Source organism: Strix aluco, chromosome Z, assembly GCF_031877795.1.
Source record: "Strix aluco isolate bStrAlu1 chromosome Z, bStrAlu1.hap1, whole genome shotgun sequence".
NCBI lineage: Eukaryota > Metazoa > Chordata > Aves > Strigiformes > Strigidae > Strix > Strix aluco.
In genome coordinates this window covers 47,088,212-47,112,399 of record NC_133971.1, presented here as the reverse complement: position 1 = coordinate 47,112,399, position 24,188 = coordinate 47,088,212, and the positions used below count along the sequence as shown (strand labels likewise).

The window sequence follows — 24,188 nt, the reverse complement described above, 5'->3', positions numbered from 1 at the left end:
AACAGTTTGCTTTCAGCATGCCAGCTAGGTTATTTATTTTTGGTTTCCCTCTTTCCCTTTAATTTAAAATATGTTTCACTCTAAATTGCTGTGAGTACATGGCAGTTGGAAAGGTTTCTCTAGACTTACTGCATATTCAAGGTGCCCGTAGTGCTGGAGATGTCTGTAGGGAGCAGGAGAAACAAAGCTTCTGTAGAGAACTGTGATAGAAAATGGGAATAGAGGCTGAAGGGGAAGTTGTGACTTTTGCCAGGGAAGGACATGCTCCACGAGCACTGTATGGAGGAAGGAGGGCTCCATTGCTCATATAAGACGTTATTCACTCACAGAATACCAATTAATTCTTTGAATATTTTTTTTTTTTTTCAATAAAGCCATTTCCAAGAACATGGATGGATTTGTCTCCTTCCTGGTTTCAACCTTTCTTACATTCCAGTTCTATAAAAAAATAAAGCCCCTCTTACTGTGCTGTAGTGGAAAAGGTTTAAAATCTTTTCAAGACTGCTGTGCTACACCAGGAGCATAAATTATTCCCTTGAAATAGTTAGCAGAGGCCATTATACTTTGCCCTGATTATGAATGACAAACCAGGCCTTTCAGGCTATGCACCATTCACATTACAGTATTGTATTCAAGTCTAAACAAAAGTTTTATTATTCTCATATGGAGAGTTTTTTAGAAACAATTAAGTTCTTTCTATGTGTATAACATAGTTAAAAATACAAATTCATATTTATTCCCTAATTCCTTTTTCTATTTTTTTTCTTTACATTTTTAAATATTGATAGTTCTTTTTAAGCATCAGAATGCTAGAAGGTGGCAGTGTTACAACTACTGCAGTGAAATCTGCAAAAATCTGAAGTTCTATACATGTTGTTTTGCAAGTTATTTATAATTTTAGAATAATTAGTGTACACTCTAAATCGTACTGACTTTTCACACTTGGACAAATAATTCTTTACCTGACAATTTGAACCATCTTTTGGTCTTGCAGAAAATAGAGACTACAGTATGTCAAATAAGCATTAGGTCAGTGTTATGGACAGGAAGGTATTACAGACAATAATTGTCATCAGAGAAATATTTCTTATGTAGGGACAGGTCTGAAGCAATATACTAACACATACCTAGATTTGCTTAATATTCTTTGACATCATAATAATTATTTGTTGCAATATATTATTGGATTATTGTAAGCATAAGAAAGTGAGTTTATCTTTGTACATCTGTATAGCATGTGCTTTATACTTACACATAGGACCTGTGCTTGCACTCTGAAGCAACAAAGCACAAAGCACAAAAGGATTGTTAATCATCAGCTGAGGTACCAGCCACAGAGTACTTATCTTGTAAGCATCTAGGCCTTGGTGGACGCTTGTATTGTTTCAGATTTGTCTCCCCTCATCTGGAGCATTCTTCTCATTTGTTACTCCTCTGCGGGTGCTGTCATAGTTTGCAACAGCTGTGACCATAGCTTCTTCAACATGCTTGACTAATTTAGAGGAAAAAATGGGATTTTATATTCTAGCTTTAAGATCAGTCAGTAAAAGTACATGGATTTGGGGTTTTGTTTTGGTGGATTGTTTTTCTCACTTCATGTTTAATTGCAGTTTAGCACTGTTAAGAAATAAGGAAGTTGCAAAATGTTTCCAAAGCAATTGAGGTTTCCTTGCTGCAGCTTCCTTACTTGTGATTGCAGAGACGTTGATATGTTGGCACTGCTTTTTCCTATAGTGACATCTCAGCAAGCTCAAAGATGAAATGTAAATTCTCAGTCTCCCATGGGTGTGCATGTCAAAGTCAATTTTGAGTTTCTTTACTTGCATTCCTTGCCTCGGATTACTCAGAGGCAGTATCCAACAGAAAGAATATCTAATGTCACCTTCTATTAAAATGCAATGGAGTCTTTTCCAGTTATCAATTTTGCTCTGTAGTTTTGAAGGAAACATTAATATTTTTTGGTTTTGAAAAAATACATTGCTCCAGCAAGAGGATTCTTAGTGTTGTCAGAATGTATTCTTGTGTCTATATGTATGTACTCATGTATGCATATACACATTTCTGTATATATCTCTAAAAGCTTTCTTTTGGGAATCTTTAGAGGAATAGTTACAGAGCTCTCTTGGAAATATATTCAATGTCAAACTTGCTATTTCTCTGTATAAGATATTAACACAACTGTCAATCTGTTGGTGCAAATTCAGAGCATGGATATCTTGCTCTCTTGATTGCCAGCTCTCCAGAGAAATGGTTAGCTCTCCTCCATATACTTCTCCCACCCATTCATAGTTGCCTAAATCTAGAGTTAGCAATTGTCATGGTGTTTTATCACTGCACTTAGCAAGGTAGTATGTGGGTACGTTGCAGTGACGTTGTGAGGCGTCATCCTAGATCGACTAATGGGGAATTCCTTTCAAGTATTCTCATGTAGTTGTTGCCATTTCGTTTTAAGGCTGTTAGTAACAACAAATTGTTAGTAGGTTCCTCTTCACTGTCCAGGGCAGCTAGATGTGGAGATTTTTAACTGCAACCTGTAGGTATGAAGTCTGCTGTTAATTTCATTGAGCTGATGGTGAGTAACTTCATTGCTGTGCTGTTGTCCTTTATGTGTGGTTATTTTACCTGTACTTCATCATCTCTAATATAAACATTTTTACTTTAAAGGAAAGCTATTATACTTTTTTTTCTATCTGCATTTCTTCTTATTTGCAGCTCAAGAAGTTCATAAGAACTCCAGAGATCCCTTCAAAGCACGTGAGAAACTGGGTCCCCAAGGTCCTGGAGCAGCGACGGCAAGGCTTGGAGTTGTACTTGCAGGTGCGTCTCCTCTCAGCACTTTTAAAGTAGAAGCAGCATCCATTTTCAAAGTGGTAGTATTCAAAGCTTTTGAATGTATGAAGGGGGGTGTTTTACTGATAGGCAACTTTAGAGGTGGGAAATGAGATGGATACTTAACAGCAGCGATGATTTCTGTTCACTTAGCAAGACTAGCAGCTAGAAGTCCAGACTGTTTTGCATCTTTTTTGCCGATTCTCACAAAAGCTGCTGACTTTAGTGAACCTACTAGTACCTCATTCTCCTATGCCAAAAATGGGAAAAATAATGTTATTCTTTCCAAAGTTGTTCTGACCATACCAATCAAAAGTGTTGCAGTGGAGATACAAGGAGGCCTTGTTTAATTCCCCTCTATTTAGACAGACTAGGAAAGAATCAGCTCATCTAATTAATATCCTTCTACTGTGCATGTCTGTATCTGAATTGTTCATCTAGTTGAAACAGTCATCCGTCATCCAATATTCATCTCAGTCAGTTTGGAAACTTGCATTTAATTCTACCTATTTGCATTCTGATTTTGCTATAGACTGTAAAAGAAGTCTTCAGGAATGACTCAGACATATAGACATTTAAATATACCAGTGATAAATCCCAGCCTTTTTTAATAAATGCAATTTCTACTCTCACCATAATTGCTTTAAAAATGTCCTGTGGTGTAGTTTCACAACCATTTCTCTGATGTCAAAGCCAAATTAAGGTGTTCCTCTAGACATGTTCCCAGTTTACTGCACCTTCAGCTGGACTGATGCAAGTGCTGCTTTATTGAAGAGGATCATAGAAATGATCTAAGTCAAAAGATAATTGTTTTGGGAGGAAGGCAAGAGTGAGGGTATTCTATTTTTACTCAAATCAGAGTAGTAAAAATAGTAAAAATTTCAGAAATCTGATTTATGTCATCACCCACAGTTGCAGTGACACAGCTGGAAGAATCGTGAACTACAACGTAATGGACAGTGAGCTGCATTCATAGAAAATATATGGTAATCAGCACCACTCAGGAACCTCCCTGATTCTCAGGAAGGTTTGTAAAAGGAAACTGCTTAAGGAGGAGAACAGAATTGTAGTGTGACATGAGACAGTATTACTTCTGACATTAAAATTTTAAAAAGAAATTTGGAAATAAGGAGGAAAACACAGCTCATATTTTGTTCTGAGACATAGGGAGCTTTTCAGGCAACACAGTTTATTTTTTAAGTATTTAGTATTGTAAAATTCAAAAATTCAATACTTTTTTCCTTCTTGCTTTATGATATTTATAGGATCTTTGGCATCTAAAACTACATTTATTTTGTAGGTGGAAAAAACATTACTGTTGGAGAGACTTTAGTTTTGAAAAGGAATAGGGCCTTTTTGGTTTTGATGACTATCAGCACAGCTTGCTCCATCATCAGTGTGTTTTTCTCTTACAGCCTTTTGCTGTGATTTTTTTTTTTTCTTTCTGATTTTCATACACTGTCTTTTGGAGAATATCACTACTAAGGTACATGTACCTATTTCTCTTATGAGGTTGATTTTGTTAAAAAGATACAGGGGTAAATTGGTTAGCACTTTTTAACTGCTGATAAACTTTAACAGAACGTCTCCCCCTACTGGAAGAGTTAGTCAGCTATTGTTCTTGTACAGTCTTGTACATTTAATTAACTTTTCCCTTTGTCTATCACTGTTGGCTATCATAGGAACAATGGTTTAAGCTGGAAGGGACTGCTGGATGTCATCTGATTAAAACATGACAAGCGTCTAAGTTATGTCCATGCTAATGCACATACTAAATTAAAACAAGAACAAATGACAGTAATATTCTTGCCAAAGTCATTAATTTCTGTTTCTGATAACAGAAAGCAAAACTAATAATCAGTGAAATTTTAATTTTTACAATAATGAAAGTCTGATTTTAGACAATTAAAAGTTCATATTAAGGCACTTCAGTTATCAGAAGGTTTTTAATAGTGCCAAACATTTTTCAAGACACAATGTAGGAACGTGCTACAGTTTCAGAAGACATGATAATTTTGTAATTTAACATCACGCATATAAAATATTGCAAACATATTTTTAGGTGATACTAATGAGAGTTAATCTGTAAAAGTAGATTATCATCACTAGTCAGTGGTGGTACTAGTAGCCGGCCATTTGTGCTGCTGGTAAACTATTATGGAGTCATGGTAGTCATTAACTGTTTTTTCAAAACCACCGAGAATCTCATTCAGAGATTGAGCATTTACACAGATGTTACATTCAAATAGTTTGTTTTATGCAATACATACTTATTTCTCATTATTGCACTTTGCACCTTGAAAACCTGTACAGGCAAGAAGTAACATGCCATGCAGATAGCAGTCAAATAAAGACCTGTATCTGACATGGTCTAATTATATCATGTTCTTAATATATTTTTAGTTAAGTAGTCTTCTATAGTTAAATGAAGATAAAAATAATTATTTGAAACTAGAATAGTAGAATCAGTCTGTATCACGTAGTAAAGTAGGCAAGAAATTCCCCTCTCTGAGCCGGAAGGTGCCGCAGTTGCCAGTACCTTGTTATTTTTTTCTGACTTTATCATGATGAAACCACCCTCTTAAATCCTTTCAGCACAGGTTGTTGGAGTGGATGGCAGGAACTCAGAAACATTTCATTATATCTTTCTGAAGAATATCAAGATTATGAATAAACCAAATATTATTAATTTATGAGATGCAAATAGTAATTTTCTTAAATTTATCAGTATCCACTGTCAGATACTATTCATCAGATGGCTTATTTTTCTCTTGTTTTTGAAAGGTTGAATGGGGATTTTTTCTTGTTATAATAGACCAATTTTCATTGAATTGTGTAAGAATTATTTATATTATTTTTAATTGTCTTTCTTATTCTACAAGTGTGACTGGAATTTACAATTTTTCTTTTTAATACTGTGGAACAATTGACTAGTAAGCACTAGTATGTGTAGTAATTCAACTGCATGTATAATAATAATACAGAGCCCTTATGAATACTGAGAACAATCAACTGACTGACAAGAGGAAAGAAAGACTATCTTTAATTTATTAATGAAGAAACAGATGCAAAGATAAGTGAATGACAGAGTGTGACCTCAAACATTCAAGCAAATTTGTATTAAGCAATAAGCTATTGCTCCTTTGCTGATCCATGGTAACTGTCTCTGTGCATGATCTTAACTTACAGCACACAGGACTTAAGTTGAGCTGTTTTAGTCTTTGCTAAATAAGAAAATGCCTGTAACTGACAGTGGAAGAGGACTAAACCAAATCTAATTACCTTGAGGTGGCTATCAACTAAGAGTTACCATAAATCAATTAGTGTGTGATACAAATTCTGATTTAATAGTTACTTATTTGTGTGTCTGAGCTCGTAGCTTGTAATACAGCAGAGATCAGAATCCAGGTGGTTTTGATTTAAAATTTGTAAAATAAATCAATGGATTACAGTATTGCTGGCAAAAATCTCTCTGATAGTAGTATTACATTACAGCAAGATTTGAACTTAGCTATGATTTGTTTGTGGTTACAAAATGTCTTCTCTTGATATGTTTCCTGAAGAGTTTGGTTTTAAGAAAAGATAGAAGATACAGATTTGGGGTAGCTGGTTGTGTAGGTAGCCTCTAATTTGAGAAGGGCTGCCAACTGAACCTTGTGTTGAAAGTCTGTCACTCCTGATAGTACATTTGTGAGCCTGGAGAAATATATTTGCTTGAAAGTACCAGAAAGTGAAAGTAAGTGTGGAAGATGATAGGGCAGGCTGTTAATCAGCATTGTAGCTTCTGGATGGTGGTTGTTTATTTGTTTTTTTTAATCCACTGTATAATCTTGGAATGACCATTTATCACAAAGCAATACAGAAATATAGTCTGCTTTGGAAGTGTATTTAAAGGAGATATAGATCACTTTAAATACTCCCTCTTACTCAGTTATTCTTGTGGATGAGTTCAATAAGTCATCTTATGGATGGACCAACTGAACAGGTAGTTGGAGTTTTATTTTGGACATTGAAGACATTGTTGGGATTCCTAAGGGCAGCACTGAGGGACCTTATCTAATTGGTTATCGGAGCATCTACAGCTGCATTGTCAATCTGATCGGTATTTGTTACAAATAGATTTTATATGATGTACTCTTGGAGGAGCAGTTTTTATGGAGCTTATTTCCAGTGAATTGGTAATGGGGAAGAATTTGATCTAGCCACCTGCTGTCTACGGATTTGGAGTTAGGTCATATCCTTGTCCCAGTAAGCTGACACTGAATGTTATTGCCATCCAGTCTCTCTACCCCAGGGACTTGCCCTTTGACAGATCTGCCTTTTAAAGTTCAATGGAATAGATATTTTCTAACCCCCTTGGGCAGAAGAAATCTCATCATTTGCTGATATCATCAGTCCAACAAGATAACAGGCATCGTTAACAGAATTCACTGTGAAGTCACACCCACACCTCAGCATGAGACTATGTAGCTGCTGCTAGTCTTCACTGAAATGATTTGGTTATGCAGAGAGATTTTTGAGGAGGCCCATATTTTTTATGAGCTTCAGGATAGTAACTCGTTTGTTGTGGTCTGGGTGACCTGAAGGAATTCTTCTGGTGACTGGCAAGACTAAAACAGAGGGCTGTAAATATTCTGAATTGCTCTGTTTGTATGTAGGGTCAGTACGTACACGTCTCTAACCAGAGTTAATATGTAGAGCTAATATTTTTCTCTTGGCTGAGGTCAAGAAAACATACTTGCCTTTTATTTACTCTTGAACTTTTTACAAAGAGAACAGTCCTGATTCCTGGAGATAAGATTGGTTGAAGTGCTGCTTGGCTGTGAGACTTGAAGACTTCATGAACTTCAACATTCCAGCACTTTCAGGAATCCAAATCTTCAAAATAAATTACAGAGTTTATGAAACTGGACTAGAGATTTGTTTTCCATTTAAGGAAATAATCTGGAGATCTGAGAAGCACTTTGACATATATTTCAGTATTCTTCAAAATGCAATTTCTTTAAAAATATTTTAACTACCAGTCCTTCCTGAAGAAGATAAATAAAACCATATCTGTTACGATTTTGCTCTTAAGAAAGTAGAATCCAATCCTATACTCCTTAGCTGTCTTAGTTTCCAGCAGGGTGGAGTTAGGAAAACAGTGGATGGTGTGATGTGTAATTGCTTTATAAGTAAGTTCATCAGAAATATAAAGGAGAAAATCACCCATTATTATATTGCATTTTTTTACTCTTTTTTGGAGAACAGTTCAACAGCAACTACAAAAAAAATGAAGACAAATGAGCTATTTCTGCACTTAGTGACTGCAGGAGGAAAAATACCTTAGAGAAAATTTGGCCCAAGGTGTCATTTCTTCATGGACCATGATGATTTTCTTTTATTACTTCAATAAGTGTTGATACTAAATTCCTTGTGGTAAAGTTTAAATAAATAAATAAATAGCCTTTTCTGACTGGACAATGGGTATGAACAAATCAGTAAATCTAGATGAAAGGTTTAAGAAACCTTCCTTAGCCCCAGAAAAAAAAAAATCCCTCTGATTTTATTCATCAGTCTAAATTGGATTCTAAATCTTTTGAACTATCTTATTTTAAGTTGATCTAGTTGTGTGCTATTGTTTCATAAAAGTTTTAGATTCAATTAAAAAACTTAAAATACTGAAAGGATATTTTTGTTTATTTGGAAACTTGCAGAGCATTTCAGAGCTAATACAGCATTTCGTATTGCAACTGAGGATAAGAATCTTCTGCTTTCTTTGAGTGTCAGTTATTGCCCCTTTTTGCAATCATTCTGGGAGTGAGATAATTTGATTTCTCAGGGTTTTTTATCTAATTGTGAAGAAAAAGAGTTTTCCATCACCTAATGGGAAGTTTCATTAGTTCCTCACTGCTTAACTGATTCAATTTCTTTTGGCCTCTTGCTATTCTAACAAGGAGGAATGTGAACTCAGTAATTTATAACCTTGTCCATCCTCAAGAAGACTGGAGAGGTCTCTGATCTAAGAAAAGCCATCTAAACTCCTGATGCCAGTCTGCAAGTACTCCACATTGTGCATTGGCTAGAGCTTTGCCTTTCAGTAGCTGAATACACTTCCTCTGTAACTGAGCTGAAATACTGCTTCAGCGCTGTCTTGGCTGGAGGTAGGATCAACAAGTGGGGAAAACAAATCCTTGGTGATGCACAGGATTTTTCACCGTTTTCTCTTCTCTTTGTGAAGTGGAGGAAAAAATGTCCCATGGTAGTACATAAAAGTCAGCCTGAGCTCTGCTAGGCAGAACAAAAGCTCAGATTTCATATAAAGACAGGGAGATCTTGGCTTGTGGGTTGGTTGAAGCTGGCATATTTCTCTAGGATCAGAAGCAATCCATAAGTGCTTTCTAAATGTAACAGTTCTTGATGTTTCATTATCAATTAAAGAAGAAATAGAATGTAATGTCTGTAGAGGCAGGCATTTTTGAACCAGTGCTGTTGGAGCTGTTTAGAAATATTGAGATCTCTGTGTGTGATATGTGTGCTTCTATGAAACATTTTTTTGCTTTTGCCCAATAAAAATAAATCAAGTTGGTTACTATTTAGTTCTGGAAATGGAATGGCAAAATGATCTTAGAAATATTCAATGATTGTTCAGCTATTCAGATTTTATTTCTGTGCCATTCACATTCATCACATTTATCCACTCTGACAGTGCTAATATTCATTACAATTGTTCTTCCTTTATATTCTCAGAAATGCATGCTGGATCAAGCATTTAGCTATACCTGTGTGTCTTTGCCAGAGTGTTGTATTGCAAAATTTAAAATTGATTCAAGGGAAGACCAGAAAGGTTCGTGGAAGAGCAGTTTATATCAAGCATAGAAGGTCCTCGAGCTGGAAATAACTTTCGAGGTTGCTAGAGTATTGAAGGAAAATGTCTCATATGTTAGTCTTGCTCATTTATACTCTTCCCTGGTATCCATTTCTAGCCATTTTTGGAGACATGGTCTGAACCATTATGATCTTTCTTATGTAGTCCCTAAAGTAATTAAACACGTACTTGTGTTTCAGCTTATTATTATATTTGATTAAATATTAATGTGTTTTGATGAACTGAGCCCTGTATGTATCATGAACACTATTCTTAAAAGCAAAAAGATTAAATCATACGGCTGAGAAGATATGGTTGAGTCATATTGATATAATGAAGAGGTATGCAGGTCAGATGCCACTGTGCAAAGCCACTTGTAAAGGCTAATGCTTTTTAAGACCAAATGCTTTATGCATGAGAGGTAATTGGCTGTATATGTAAAAGTTGAACTCAGAGGAAGAAATTTTAAGCTATAAAACTTCTGTGTAAAATGCAGTCCGTTTTTGTTCTTCTCTGCCTTATTCTGTACATGCCTCCTGACCTGTGAGTTTTTTCCCACTCGGCTTCTGTTTAACCATTACCCATATCTGAGAGCAGGAGCTGGACAGAAACCATTTTGACTTCCTTGTGTCATTCATTAACCACCTCAAAGATTTCTGCAGAGGCAGTCCTTCCCTTTGTCCTATGTACACATTCACTGTTGGGATCTATTTCTAACTAATTTAAGACCAAATTGGCTTATTTGCAGAAAGAAAAAATTCCCATCAAGTCCAGAACAGATGCTTATCTTCCTGATTGCTGTTTCTGGAAACCAGTTTTATTTTAAATGCAGGTGAATATATTGGGAAGATTGAGTCTAGCGTTAGAAAGTTGTAAGTAGAAGTTGGATTCAGTGAAATAAAATTTAACTGTTGTTTTGCTGGAAAGTCTGTTGAATCACCCACATCTATTAATCACACTGAAAATTCTCTCCATTTTCCAAAATTGTTCAGTGTCTTCTTTCTCTAACTCCATTTACTCTACAGTAATCAAGGTTGAACTGTACCTGTGAGGAGCTCTAAAAGCAATGGTATGATAAGTGTAAAAAGGCAAAATGTTCTTTGTCCTCATTAAAGATTGTGAGCAGAGTGTTAAATAATATTAATGGCTGGGATTGTCAGTACTTAACAGTACTTTCCTAGTACAAGTGATTTTATTGATTGATACAGACTCAATGTAACAGGGCAGATTATTCTACTGATTTTATCGAAACCTTAACTAAGTTTGTTAGTGTACCACATATCTTTAGATAGATCTAGATGATGATGTAGATTAAGAAAAGCAGACCACCATCCATCTTTTTTTGATCGGTTAATAACTTAAATCCATCATTGCTGTGACCAGCTTTTTTAAGATTCTGTTGTGCATACATGTTTCTTTGGTGGTACAGATACACAGATGGTTTTAGATGGCTGTGGATTTCAAAGAACTGTGCTTGACACATGCAGGCTTGAATATTTGTTAAGAAGAGGTGGAAAGCAAGAGGAAACAGGAAAGCAAAATAATTCAAAGAAGAGCCATTTATTAAGAGTGTCTGTTTGCAGAGGTGTTTCCTGCAGAAATATTCCAAGCATTTTTCAAGCATGCTTAGCAAAATTACCTGGTTTATGTTTTAAAAGTTACACTTTTTGCTTTTCAAGTGGTGTTACATTGTGGTTTATGATTCATATTTTTTCCTTCATCTTCAATAATCTGGTTTTGCTGTATAGAATTGTGCTGCATGAACTTCTCTCATTTCATTCTTACATGTTAGAGCTGATGAAAATAGATTTTACTTAGTTAAAAGCAGAATTTACATTTGAAGTCATGACAGGTTTCAAAACCATGTCTTAAGTGCTCATTCTCATTTCATTATACTGTATACCATAACACTGTTGTATCACATAATTTCACTCAAGTTAGGATGAACATCAAACTGTACTTATTGTGTATTTCTTTTATACAGTGAGAAATGGTCTCTGTCACGACCTGCACATGCTCAGAATAACTGTAAGATATTTTAAGAGGAGGGAGAAGGAAATTAAGTTCTTTGCTTTAGATGTCACTGCCTGTTAAAGCAGAACTAGGGATATTAAAACTCAAGTGCTGGCGCACTGCTATAGTCAACTATAATCTGCTGTTGACCGACTGTTCCAATAGCCATGATTCCTTCTAGAGCAATACAAAATGTGAGATACTTAGTTCATTTAGCCATGATGAAAGAAAAAACAGTCACCTTCCTTATCCTGAAGGCAACTCCTCATTTCATGTGTGGGCATTAAATTTTCTTTTTCCTTAACAGATATTTAATAGATTTGCTTGAACTTCTTTAGGGGAGGGTAAGTCAAACCATTTTTGTCCATTATAGTAAAGGAAGGAAGGAAGGAAATGTAATTCCTGCAAAGAGTCTTTATTATCACTATCTGAAGTATGGCAGAAAGACTCAGTTTCCCCCATCTTTCTAATCAATCTACAGCATTTTAAACACATTTTTGTTTCATACTCTGTTGTTTTACATAAGCTAATTCTTATTTTTTAGTGTACAAATGACTATTACTTTTTAAAATTGGACTTTCAAGGCAAGTTAAGTCTTAAGGGCTTTCTCTTCAAAATTAATCTGCAAAGTTACTTAATTCATTGCCATGAAGGGAAAAACTTATTTTCTAGTGAAAGTGTATTTGATTATTGCATGTATAGTGCAACACACTATGGTCTGTTATAGTCATTCAGTAGTGTACAGCACTAGATTAGCATACAGTTTAGACTGAGGTCTGCCAAATCATTGCCTTTATGCAAATTGATAGTGTTCTTTTGCCTACACTCTTTGTGTGACTGAAGACCAATCATTAATATTCTTTATGCATTTTTAAACTGTACATGAGGGCTGGGGGAAAAAGTTCATGAAGGGAATAATTCTGTCTTTATAGCATGATTTGAATTTGCACGTAAGAAAGAGACCACATTTGGAGGTGAGAAGAATAAAACAAAATATTGAATATATGCTGAATAACTGAATACCATCCATTCTGTGCTTTGGATGAAGAACTGATTCTGGGGGGAAGAAGTAGTATGTGAACATACTACATATGTAAGCAACATTAAATAAATCCTTACACATAAGGAAGTTTTTACTGACCAACTTAACCTGACAACTCTTCACTTTGAAGTGTGCCATAATAACTTTAATGTTCTTATTTAACATTGCTTTATCATTTAGTGTAGACCATTCTGAAGGGGAAAAAAAGGAAAGGAAAAAACAACAAAAAAACCCAACCCAAACCAAAAAACAACTAATCAAACAAAAAAACCAACCAAACAAATAAACTGTGGAACTAATCACAGGGTTTTACCAGAAGATACTGAATTAAATAAGCAGTTCTGCTTTAGAGATGTTGCAAGGAAAGAGCACAGCAACAGAAAAATTCTTTGCAAGGACTGCTTAGGCAAGAAGTAAGAGCTAGTCCATCAGTAGCTAAGAGAGGTGAGCAGAGGACGAGATGACTAGTCTTCCTCAGATAGGTTGTGGGAAGGTGGTCAGTGAGCCTTTGCCTTTGGTCCTGCAGTAAATTGGACTCTCTTGCATTAGATATAATTCCCTCTGTGTGTTCCCTATTCTTGGCTTTTATGCAATCTTGCATGTCTCCTCTCTGAAGGATATGTTGAAGGATTTCGGAGTGAACTAAGGGGAGAACGTTCTGTGCTCATGGGTAGCCTAAGAGAATACAAATGCTTGTTATCTTCTGCTAATGTTGTGTATCTCCACACACATCAGCGTTGCTTGCCTTTATTTTTCTTTTCACCTGCTTATTGTCTCTGTAATCCGAATACAGTATGGATTTAGTTATGTGTATAAAAGCTCATTTTACTGAAACTGTTGATTGCACAACGTCTTGACAGAGACGGGCTTGAATTTAAGTCCGAGTACATTTAAAAACAATACACATTACTGAATGATGCCTAGATTTATAATCCTGATAGGGATTTTTCCGGTTGACTTTAAAAACATGGACATTAAAATCAGAAACTTTCATAGAGTTTCTTATGATAAATGCTATGAATTATATTAAAAAATCTTCCAAGAAGTATTGATATAAAAATTGAGTTTTGTGATAGTTTCTTCTTTTTAATTTCTCATAATTGTCTTTATCTACTTTTTCTTCTGTAGATGAAAAAAGTTTGCAGAAACAAAGTGTGAAGTAGAAGTAGAACCTTTAATTTCATTAGGCACATTGTAACTGGTGAAGATTAATGTATATATCTCTTGCTAATTCTTTTCAATTACTCAGTTCATATAAATTCCCAAACCTTGTTAATTATGCTGAAGTCAAGTGGTAATTTTTAACAGTATTTCCACAACAAGGGAATTTTCCTGGTCTAACCTTGCCCTCCTATAGAAACTCTCAGCAGATTAGGCATTCTGACTCTAGTCCATTCATTTTCAGCACAAGCCTAATTGCTGCCGACTGCCTGCCACAGGTACCCTGGTAATCGTACATTTAAGGGATGCAGGTTCTTCTGAGAACAAATAAGGAAAGATTAATTGTTTGTTTTGTTTCATCCCAAGAGAAATGTGGGAGCTTAATCAAGAAAAATAATTTCTTCTGTTGATTTGGCTTATTTGTAGAAAGGGATAATTGTATAGAGGCAGGCATAGAGCTATGCATTTTGAAAGAAATTTTGCCATTTACCTACTTGGGAGGCAAAGATACAGCAAAATGAATGTAACACAGCATTGGAATTGATGGGGATGGTTCACATTTCTCATAGTAAGTAATTTGGCTGCTGGGCTTTTATTTGAACCAATATTGCTAGGTGGTATTGTCATTTGTTTTGTTTGCTTCTTTGGATATCTAATCAAGGAGACAATAGTAGGGGGAAAAACGCTTTTCCAAATTGTCCTTAATTGCTAGAGCACGAAGTGAGCTAAACACTCTGGTGTTTCCAATTAAAGAACTTGTTTCCAGCAAGCACCATTAAATCTATCTTTCCCAATCTGATAAATAAGCTATCAAAGAGTGGAACAGATTAATTGAGAGCAGTTAGTTGAAAGCTCAGTATAACAGTCAGAGTAAACCAACATTATCAATGAATGCAAATTTTACATAAAGCAATAAGAAGCACTGATGCAACAAAATAGAGTTGAGAGTAGCCACTAAGCACAAATTAAAATTTTATCAGTGATAACAGAAATTAGTCTTGTTTGTTTCTCCTCACAATAAAGCACTAAAAGCTGTTTCAAGTCCTCTGTTACAAGAATGTCAAATTATATTTGACACCTTTGCTCTGTACATTTCTCCTTCAACGTGCTGCAGAAAATAACAGACATGGGAAAATCACAGATCCTACAATTCAGAGCCAATCACAAGATTTACTCCAACTGCATCTAAAGCTCAAGAAAGCCCTGCTTATAGTACAGCATTTGTGTTTGTTACTGTTCAGTGGACATAGTAATCTCTTAAGTGTGGCTTGCTTATGTTAATAACCAGTAACCTGTGTGTTTGGTAGAGACTTCAGCCTAGCACATTGGATTTTGATTCCTCTTTAATACAGCTGGGTGTCCCTAATGATATGTATCTAGACATTTTTGATGGGTGTTCCTTTCTTCCAGTTGTCTGTGCATACCAAATGCTATTGACCCACATAGTCTAAGCATCATTCTGCACGTGGGTCCTCTGGATATTTCCCTTAATGACAAACTGGAGGAAAACCACACTCACCCTTAAGTGCCAGCCTTTCACCTTTTGAAAATGAGTGCATCAGCATGAGGAGAAAACCTCTCTGTCACCTTAGATACTGAAATAAATTTTCTGGGCTTTGAGTATTAGTATATTCAAAGAAAGGATTGCATGTTGGTTCAGTTGTTGGTATTTGTTGTGTATATAAGGCTTTCGAGTAATGTGCTCCCTCAGGAAGAAGGCAGGAGAGGATACACATAGTCTGTTACACACTAAGCAGACTAATTTCTAAGTCAGTTTTTATGGAACTACCTTGACTAGGTAAGTTGTATCGCTGCTGTGCATGTTGGCATCACTCATGTAAACTGACAGCACAAATATACCAGCTGCCACAGTTTTTAAAACTGCTCTCTTAGAACAGCAGTTTGCGTGGTGCATCCCTGGCCTTTACAGCAGCAATGTGGCTGGAATCTGCTCTTGTAGAATTACAGAAATGGCTGGATAAAAATCTTATTTCTTATGCTGTTGCAACCCACTGGGTATGTCTATTCTAGGAAAATGAAAAGGTCAGTGATAACTTTCCCAATAAAACATTCTGAGAAAATGTCATTCCAGTTATGTGTATCTGACTGGGGGAGTTCATCCTCCATTTTTTGAGCATCTTTATTTCTAGAATATCATCATCAGTAGGGAAATACAACATTCGTAACTGTGACAGTATGGTGCCTTATCAGCTCATAAACTGATTATAACAGACATGCTGCAACAGATGTAGCACGTTGAACACAGGTTATTTACAGTTGGGTTTTTTTGGTAATCTTTCTGGCAAGTCACTACAAGATCACAGTTGTATTCTGAGTAACTGGTTTTATGAGCAGCTTTCCTGTAATGTTGGCATCTGGAAAATGTTCAAAATGTCCCCAGGAAATCATGAGGAAGTTAAACAAGTGAAACTTCTCCCTGTTTCTCCAGATGTCAGGGCATCCAGCTCTCCAAGTGCACTTTTCAGCATGGGCTCCAGCTCTCACACCTGGTTCAGTGGGGGAGATTCCTAATGTAACATTCAAAAGCACTCATAAAGCAACAGGAGATGAGAGAGGAGCAAAGACTGTGCACAGGATTCACAATCAACAGTCTTGCAGCCACCAGCATTTAAGCACCTGTCTTTACATTATCCCATCAGATGTTTCGCTGTGTATTTGGATTCAGTCAAGGTCATGCAGTGGAGATACATTCTAATAGTTTTGAATCACAGAATCACAGAATTGTCTAGGTTGGAAAAGACCTTGAAGATCATCCAACAGCAGCAGTTGTATAACTTCAGGATTAGGAAGCAGTTTGCTTTTTTGCAATGACATTGTATTTATATGTCATACAGTAGTGCTTACCTTCTTTACAGGTGGATTGCTTATTAATCAAATTCAGGCAAGTCTGATCATGTGACCTTAATCAGTTATCCAAATTTAAATGCTGGAGTGATGAGCACATGTACTGCAAGAGTAAATTACTATAGGATATTGGGGTCTTCCTGTACTATTGGAAATAAAGGTTAGTGGGTTTTGTGATCAGTTTGTGCTCTAATGGTGCAGGAGGCTGTTGGTAACTGTGGTCCAGTGCAGATACTCAGGAGCAGTATTATTAATGTAAAAGTACAGAGAGCATTTTAGTGAAGAGGTCTAGCAGTGAGACTTGGCATCTCAAAAAAAATTGAATGTGGCCATTGCTCTATTTTGGTCAATTATTTTTGCCCATTTTTATAAAGTGGTGATGTTCACCAAGGAAGTCAGAGAGAAGTCCACCGTCAGACCAATGAATGACGCTGAGATGCAGGACAGATGGAGAAGCTGGGCTTGTTAATGTGTGGATGGGGACTTCTAAATAATTTTCGCTGTAGTATATTTACCAGTTATAACCAGTAAGTTATCTTTTTTATATCTATATGTTATCTCAACTACCATGTTATCATTTTTACATCTATTGCAGATTCTTTGAACTTCATATGTCCCTACCATCTTCGTACCTTTTCTCGGTTTGGTTTTTTTTCCCTGAAATTTCATTTTGTCCTCTTGACTGGTTTATTCAATCTACGTATCAGTCATAGCGTTGTCTTCTGATCATGTGTAGAAGGTCACCTCTGTTTTCAGTCAACAGAGAATGCAAGGATTTTTGTAGACTTTAGTTCTATTATAAATTCTTTCTGAACCCTTATACTGTATCCACATCCACTTTGATTCTGGGGCACCACTTCTCCAGACTCACTTGTACTGATGGCATACTCTCTTTTATCGGCTTACCGTGGAGTCTAGAGTCTTACTGAGCTCTTGGTAGCACAGTATTATAGTACAGTTCTGTCCTTTCATTGAGACACCAAGAAATGTGACTTAAAATAACGTTTTAACCGTAGCTTCAGATGCCAAGGCTTACCTGTAGGGTAAACCAGAGCCTTCAGGGACAGAACCCTTGGAAAGGAAGGGTGCAAGACAGTCTTTTTGCAAGTTCTTCTTGCATGGGAAACCCAGAGACCAAGTATTTGTGCCAAAAATTAATAATAGAAGTAAAGAAGATTGCTGTCTGAAAATGTCAGAATATATGATTCATGAATTCGTGATTTTCAGTTTCAACCTCATCTGTGGACTTTACTGGCCAAAATTAAGTAGTTCACTGGTTGCTGAGTAAGAAACATCAAGCAATTGCTAAGTGTGAAGATAATATCAAACCCACAACATTTATAGAGAGCAGCTTGGCATTCTTGCAGTATTTTAATGTTATGATAATTTTTAACAGCAATCCAGATAGCTGTGTTACTTCTGTTAGGGGGCTAATGTGCAATCTTGTTTCTCCTTTCCAGAGAAGTCATCCCTCTTTCAATAACAAGAAAGTGGAGAGTTTTAGCCAAATCAGAAAATTATCTGCAGAATTGCCGTGCTGTGATAAATGCAGCCCTTCGCTGGTGCTGCTTGTCTGCCATCAGCACAGAAGAAGTAAATAAGCATTTGCTGACCAAGTTAGGATAGTCTCTTTTCACAAGTAATTGCATTGTTCCTCACCTTTATCAAGGACTCCCTTGCTAGTGAGTTTTGGGAGGGACAAGTGTCAAGGAACAGAACCATAATGAAGTACCTGCAATTGAGCAAGGATTACATTGCTCCCTTAATTCTGTAAAAACTTGTCAGTTTGCCACCCAAATAAATGCCTAGAGTACGTAAAACATGGAGCAGAGTGACCTCTAGAAGAAAAATCAATGGCAATTCATATTTCATATGTCTATAATTGCTTGTGAGAGCATGGCAGCAGTTTGTTTATAGAGCAGCTCATTTTACCAGGGATTGTTTCCTGACTTTTTCTTCTTTTAAGTGCTGATGCCTCTCACAGACTCTGAATCACAGCTAGATGCAGCAATAGACAAGTTTTATTGGTGGTGATTTTTTATTGTTGTTTTCACATTGCTGCCTTCAGAATTGCTGCACCATGCTCTGTTTGAACCAGTGCACTAATCTGGTCATGAGTAAATTGTGTTCACAACTGTCTCCTTGGAAGACTCCTGAAGTTTTTTACATTCTTTTTTAGGAGGCAAAGCTTTATCCTCTGTGAAGTTATCCATTTGCTAGTATTTTAACTATCAAACTGAATCCATTGCATAGCTCTCATTTTTAAGCAATTTGTCAGAGGGGCAAGGAATTCTCACAGGCTGCTAATTTAAAGACAGAATTTTGAAAATATCTTTTTTTTCCCCCTACTTTGCTTTGCTTTGTTTTTTCATTTTTTTTTAAGAGGCTGTTGTAAGATTTGTATCCCCACGGAGGACCAAGATGTCATAGGGATAGAGAAAATGCCGCTCACTTTATGGATTACTGTTAGGTCAACAAAACTTTGGCAGCATTGATTAACTTGACAGTGAGTACAGCAGTACATTTATCACTTATGGCTGTGCTGTAGAAAATCTAATAAGAGGCAAACAATTCCCTTTAGAGCAGTAACAGGTTCACTGTGGCTAACGGTGCATGCACTGGAAATTTCTGACTTTAAATTATACCCTTGCTGCTAGTTGGGTCATTGACTCAAAGCTACTGCACTTTCACTACTACTATGTCCTGTATTATTAATTTGATCAAAATTGGTTTGGCTTCTATAAATGTGATCAAACCGTATATTGGAGTTCATGTAAACTCATAAGCATTTTTGAAGGCGGCATGCAGAAGGAGCTTGATCGTTATGTAGAAGGGGCAGCTGCCTATTATAACTACAAATGTTTGGGGTCTTACAAGGTTATAAAAGAAAAATTTTGAACTGTTGCTTACAAATATGCCTCTAATTCACAGAATTAAATAAACCCAAAACCCAAACCTATCTTACATTTCAGAAGTTTCATTGGTCAGGACTTGTTTCATATGTGTGAATGTGTGCCTTGTTAATTACCAGTAATTACTTTAAAAATTACATACAAGATGATTTATAGATATGTTCTTCCAAATGTCTTGTTTTTGTCAGAATTATGAGAATTGAACAATGACCAAGAGATTTTCTGTCTCTCCTGTGTATAAGTGCTGCTGCTTGACTGCCAGTTAGTGTTTAGTTCTAATCTGATAGTGAAATTATTTTTTTTATTCAGTATTGCTTGGTTTTGCTTTAATAAATCTTTTCCGGAAATCCATGACCAGTACATTGGGAAGTGTCAAAAGTGGCAAATATAGAGAAAAACGTTGGGTTTTTTTTTAAGTCTTGTATTTGGTAGTTCTCTTAAATGGAAGCCCTGCATAAGATACTCTTTTACAGAAGTGTACCAAGCTTTTTTTCAGCTCAAATAACCAAAAGTGATTAAAGGCCACATCATAATTGTGTTTCTAGATGCAAGCAGGAAAGAACAATGAAGAAAATGCAGTATTAAGTGCAGATCAGAACATACAGCATGCAACTAAATTTGTGGCTTTATCTTTGTGATATAATCTGCAAATTTGCTGTTAAAGTGAGAGAGTAGCTTTTTTTTTGTTGTTTTTGAAATTGGAATATATGGCTCACTAGAGTAGAGAGCCTTTATGAGTAGCAACTGTTATTTCAAGTATTTTGTGTTATTTCAGGAAACTGTTTAAATTGGAGGTTTTGTTCTGCAATATCTGTAAAAATGATGTCGTTTTCTTTGTTGGGAGAGAAGTATTCTACTTGAATCAATTGTCAGGAGACTTAATGTAATAAGGCAGTTTGTGGTCTGACTAAGAGAAACACTGTGCAAAAGAAATTCCCATAGCAGTTTGTTTTTAACAGAAAAACTGAGTTCACCTGAAACATAAATACATTGAAAACCAAGACTTAATAAGGTAGAAGGAAACAGAGTGGGTTGCTGTCCAAAGTATGTCTTGTAATGGCTACAATTTAACCAAATATCTGTGTTTATGATAGTATAGCTCTATCAACAGCATCGCGACATATTCTTTGCAACAAATGATCAGGCAAGCTGACATGAGGACCCTTTGCATAATGAGGGGAAAAATATAGAATTAAAATAGTGCTTCCTGTTTCTTTCTCCTTTGTTTAATTTGCAGGATAAAAGCTGTGTTTCTCACTCTCTTATTGCGTTTTAGAGGCAACAAGACACATTTCCACACTTTTTCCCAGGTTCATACAATAAAGGAGTTACCCTGCTGCCTGCCTTACTGAACAGAGACCTGATATTGATTAACTATCACACTGGCATCAGAACTACTCTTAGGATTCAATTTTTTTGTTGTTTTGCATATTTTATTGATCAAAAGTGGTAAATGAGCATCAAGCGTGCAAGAAGACGATGAATTGTTTACTTGCATAAAATAACCTTTCAATAAGGGAAGATGCATTGCTCACACTTTTGGTGCTGTTCTGCTGCCCGAAGCAGATGGCATTCAGCTGCTATTGATTTGCTCCTATAGTTACAGAGCAGCATGTAACAAGGCATGCTCATTTCTCTGAAGAGAGGTGGGATTTTTTGCCAGGATGGTGGGAGTGAAAAAGGAATGATGAGGTTTTGAGGATTGTTTCAGGGTTAGGGTTTTTTGCAAGAAAAAACAGGGAAAACCTTGCAACTTCTGTTAGCAGCTCTATGCAAGCAAAAAGCAGGGTTTGTATCCTTGCAGAGAAAGGGAGTTGCTTTGTCTAGTTCTAGCACTTTTGGTAACATTCATTCCCACTGCATATTGAATCCATGAGCAAGCAAGTATTTCAGATTGTAAAGAGCATCCAGAATTTAGCATCGCAGACACTTCTTAGCTGCTGTATTTTTTATTTATACATTTTTTTTCTACCGATGTAAAGACTGTCGACTCCTTAGCAAGACAAAATCATACAGCAGTTTGCTGGGCTTGATTCTGCAAACAGTTCATTTCACTGATGAGTAAAGAACTTAATAATTTGCAGTTGGATCTCTCCTGTAATGGGGGGGGGGGGGGGGGGGGGAAGAGGGACAAAGAGAACTTTTTCTGAAAGTTTATTTGAAAGGCTGTTTAATGCAGAATTTTGACATGAGCAAGATCTTTAATTGCTTGACAGATTTTAATGAAATGTAGATATATGATAGAAGAGGGTTTCAGTAAATAAAGCATAGGAATGGTAGTTCTAAGACAAAACATTTTAGATAATTTAAAGTCTTTTTTCTGGAAGAGTAGTATGGTGGGTGGTACTGAGAAGTGAGGTGCAGTCCTATATCAGTCTGTTTTAACATAGAAATAACCTATCCGTCAAGATCCACAAGCGTGATAGTATGAGAGTTAACAAACTCAGCCTCTTGATGACAAAACTGGACCGGTTAAATATTTTGACAATACATATTAAAGTCTTCCTTGCCCACCTGACTGTTCTGCAGTGACTCTTACTGCTGGAAGTGCTTACTGTTGATTTTTGAACAGTGTTGAGCATTTTCCTGCTCTGATGTTGTTTGGGGAAATAATTTACTCCATTATGACTGTTCTGCTATCCTCCACGTCATTTATATTGCCTTCCTTTTTAATTAAAATAATCCATGAATTATGACACCTGACAAAATATTCTCACAGCATACTTAGTAGCTAGTTATTTATCAAAAATTTAATTTAAATGTGCATATGAGTGTCTTTTAAAAATTGACCTACTTCATCTGTTCAAACTTCTGTTCTCTGACATTGATTCCAACCTGCTTGTGTAATTTATGAAATGCTGTCTAAGCTTTTTTAATATCCATATGGTTAGATGTCACTACATCTTGACCATTTGTTATGCTGCTTATGTAGCATAAGCAGGCAAGAAGAGATTGTCTGAATCTTTGACATTAACCTGTTGGCTTCAATCCAGAGTAGAAATTTCTTATGAATGTTTTTCAAAGAGAACAAACCTTGATGAGTTTTTAAGAAAACAGATGCTTTTGAATCAATGGCTAATGCTGTCGGCACAGCATTTACCTCATTGTTCTAACCTGATTGGGTCTTGCTGTCCTGTGGGGCTAGGAAAATGTTTTAAACATAAGAATTATTACAAACAGAAGTTGATTTGATGGGACCTGGAAAAGTGCATGTTTTTAAACAGGGTTTTCTCTGTTACCATGGTTCTACAAGAAAGCCAGTTGCTTTCACAAATTCGAACAAATACATTTATATTCTTCTTCTATTCCTGTGGTATCTATTTATACCATTAGGACTGAGACTGGTTTTTCTCAGCACTGTCTCTCTCATTTCTGAGTTTGTTAGTGGTCAAAACTTACTTTGTGCTTCTTTGCCCTTATGTAAGCAGCCACCTCATTAACTAGAGAATTAGGGTATCAGTGTAAATTGTTAGTATCTTAATAATTCAAGAAAAAAAATACCAGATTTTTACCTTGCTTTTGCTCATAAAGGTAAGTAAATGTCTTGCAACTGCAACATGTATTTTCTTGTTAAGCTGATTAAAATTTAATGTAAACTTCAGAATTTTAAAATTAAGCTTACCAATTTTCTTGCAGTTACTCTTCCAACATTGCAAAATAGCCTAGAGTCCTTACTCAACACCACGTTTTATGCTGAAAGAGCTACCAACACTCAAAACTAAAAAACAAAACCCAAAAAACCCTCACCATGTAAATCTAAATATATTTGCTCTGGTACATTATCCCTTCTTTACCACTGTAAAAATGACACAATACGTTCATTAACCCCAGGAGTAGTGAATTCCCTGTGCTTTCTACATTCTCTTGTTTGGACTTCGGAGTGGGTGTCTGCTGCTTAGTCTAATTAGTTTCAAAGGGAATGTTGAGTCTTTTCTCAAGAGTTTACTCTGATCCAAAACCTCTTACAAGAAAATATCAGGGAGACAAAATAACAAGTTATTATAGAGTTGAATAGCATTTTTGTTTCAGTACCTTGTGGAAACAATGCAGATGAGGAGATCATCCTCAGATGATTTCTAGATTTTTGATATGACATTTGCATGAAATAGTCATTCTTGTGAAGAGCAAGACTTGTTTTCATAGCTGACTTCCTCAGTCTTCATCAACCACCTGAATTTTTCCTTGTTCCCAGAAAAATGAGTTAGTGCTGTAGATCATTTCTTACGAAGCAAAAAAAGAAGTGAAAATGCTATTTCAAGGCTATTCTTAAATGTTTCAGTATTTTTCTGGGCTTTTTCAGTTCTCTAGAAGCTGTGTTACTTGACCAAAACCACATTGTCTGACCAAAAAATCCAAATCCAATCTAACATCTGCGTCTTAACAGAATAGTCTGTGATGTTATCCAGAGAATGGGTTTTTTTTTAGGATCAAGAGAAAGTTGGTCATGCTGCAGAGCTACTCCTCTGTTTCTCTGACTGCTGAGGTAATATTCTGTTGCATTTCATGCTGAGGAATGGAA

General features: G+C 36.1%; 1 protein-coding gene across 1 annotated transcript in view; it reads left to right on the top strand.

The window, feature by feature from the left end:
• The window catches only part of SNX24 (sorting nexin 24), a 101,110-nt gene that overhangs the window by 59,280 nt on the left and 17,642 nt on the right, over positions 1-24,188 (top strand). Inside the window, exon 3 of the mRNA XM_074811563.1 lies at positions 2,713-2,817. Within this exon, the coding sequence (XP_074667664.1) occupies positions 2,713-2,817 (105 nt within the window). The remainder of the gene's footprint in view (positions 1-2,712; positions 2,818-24,188) is intronic.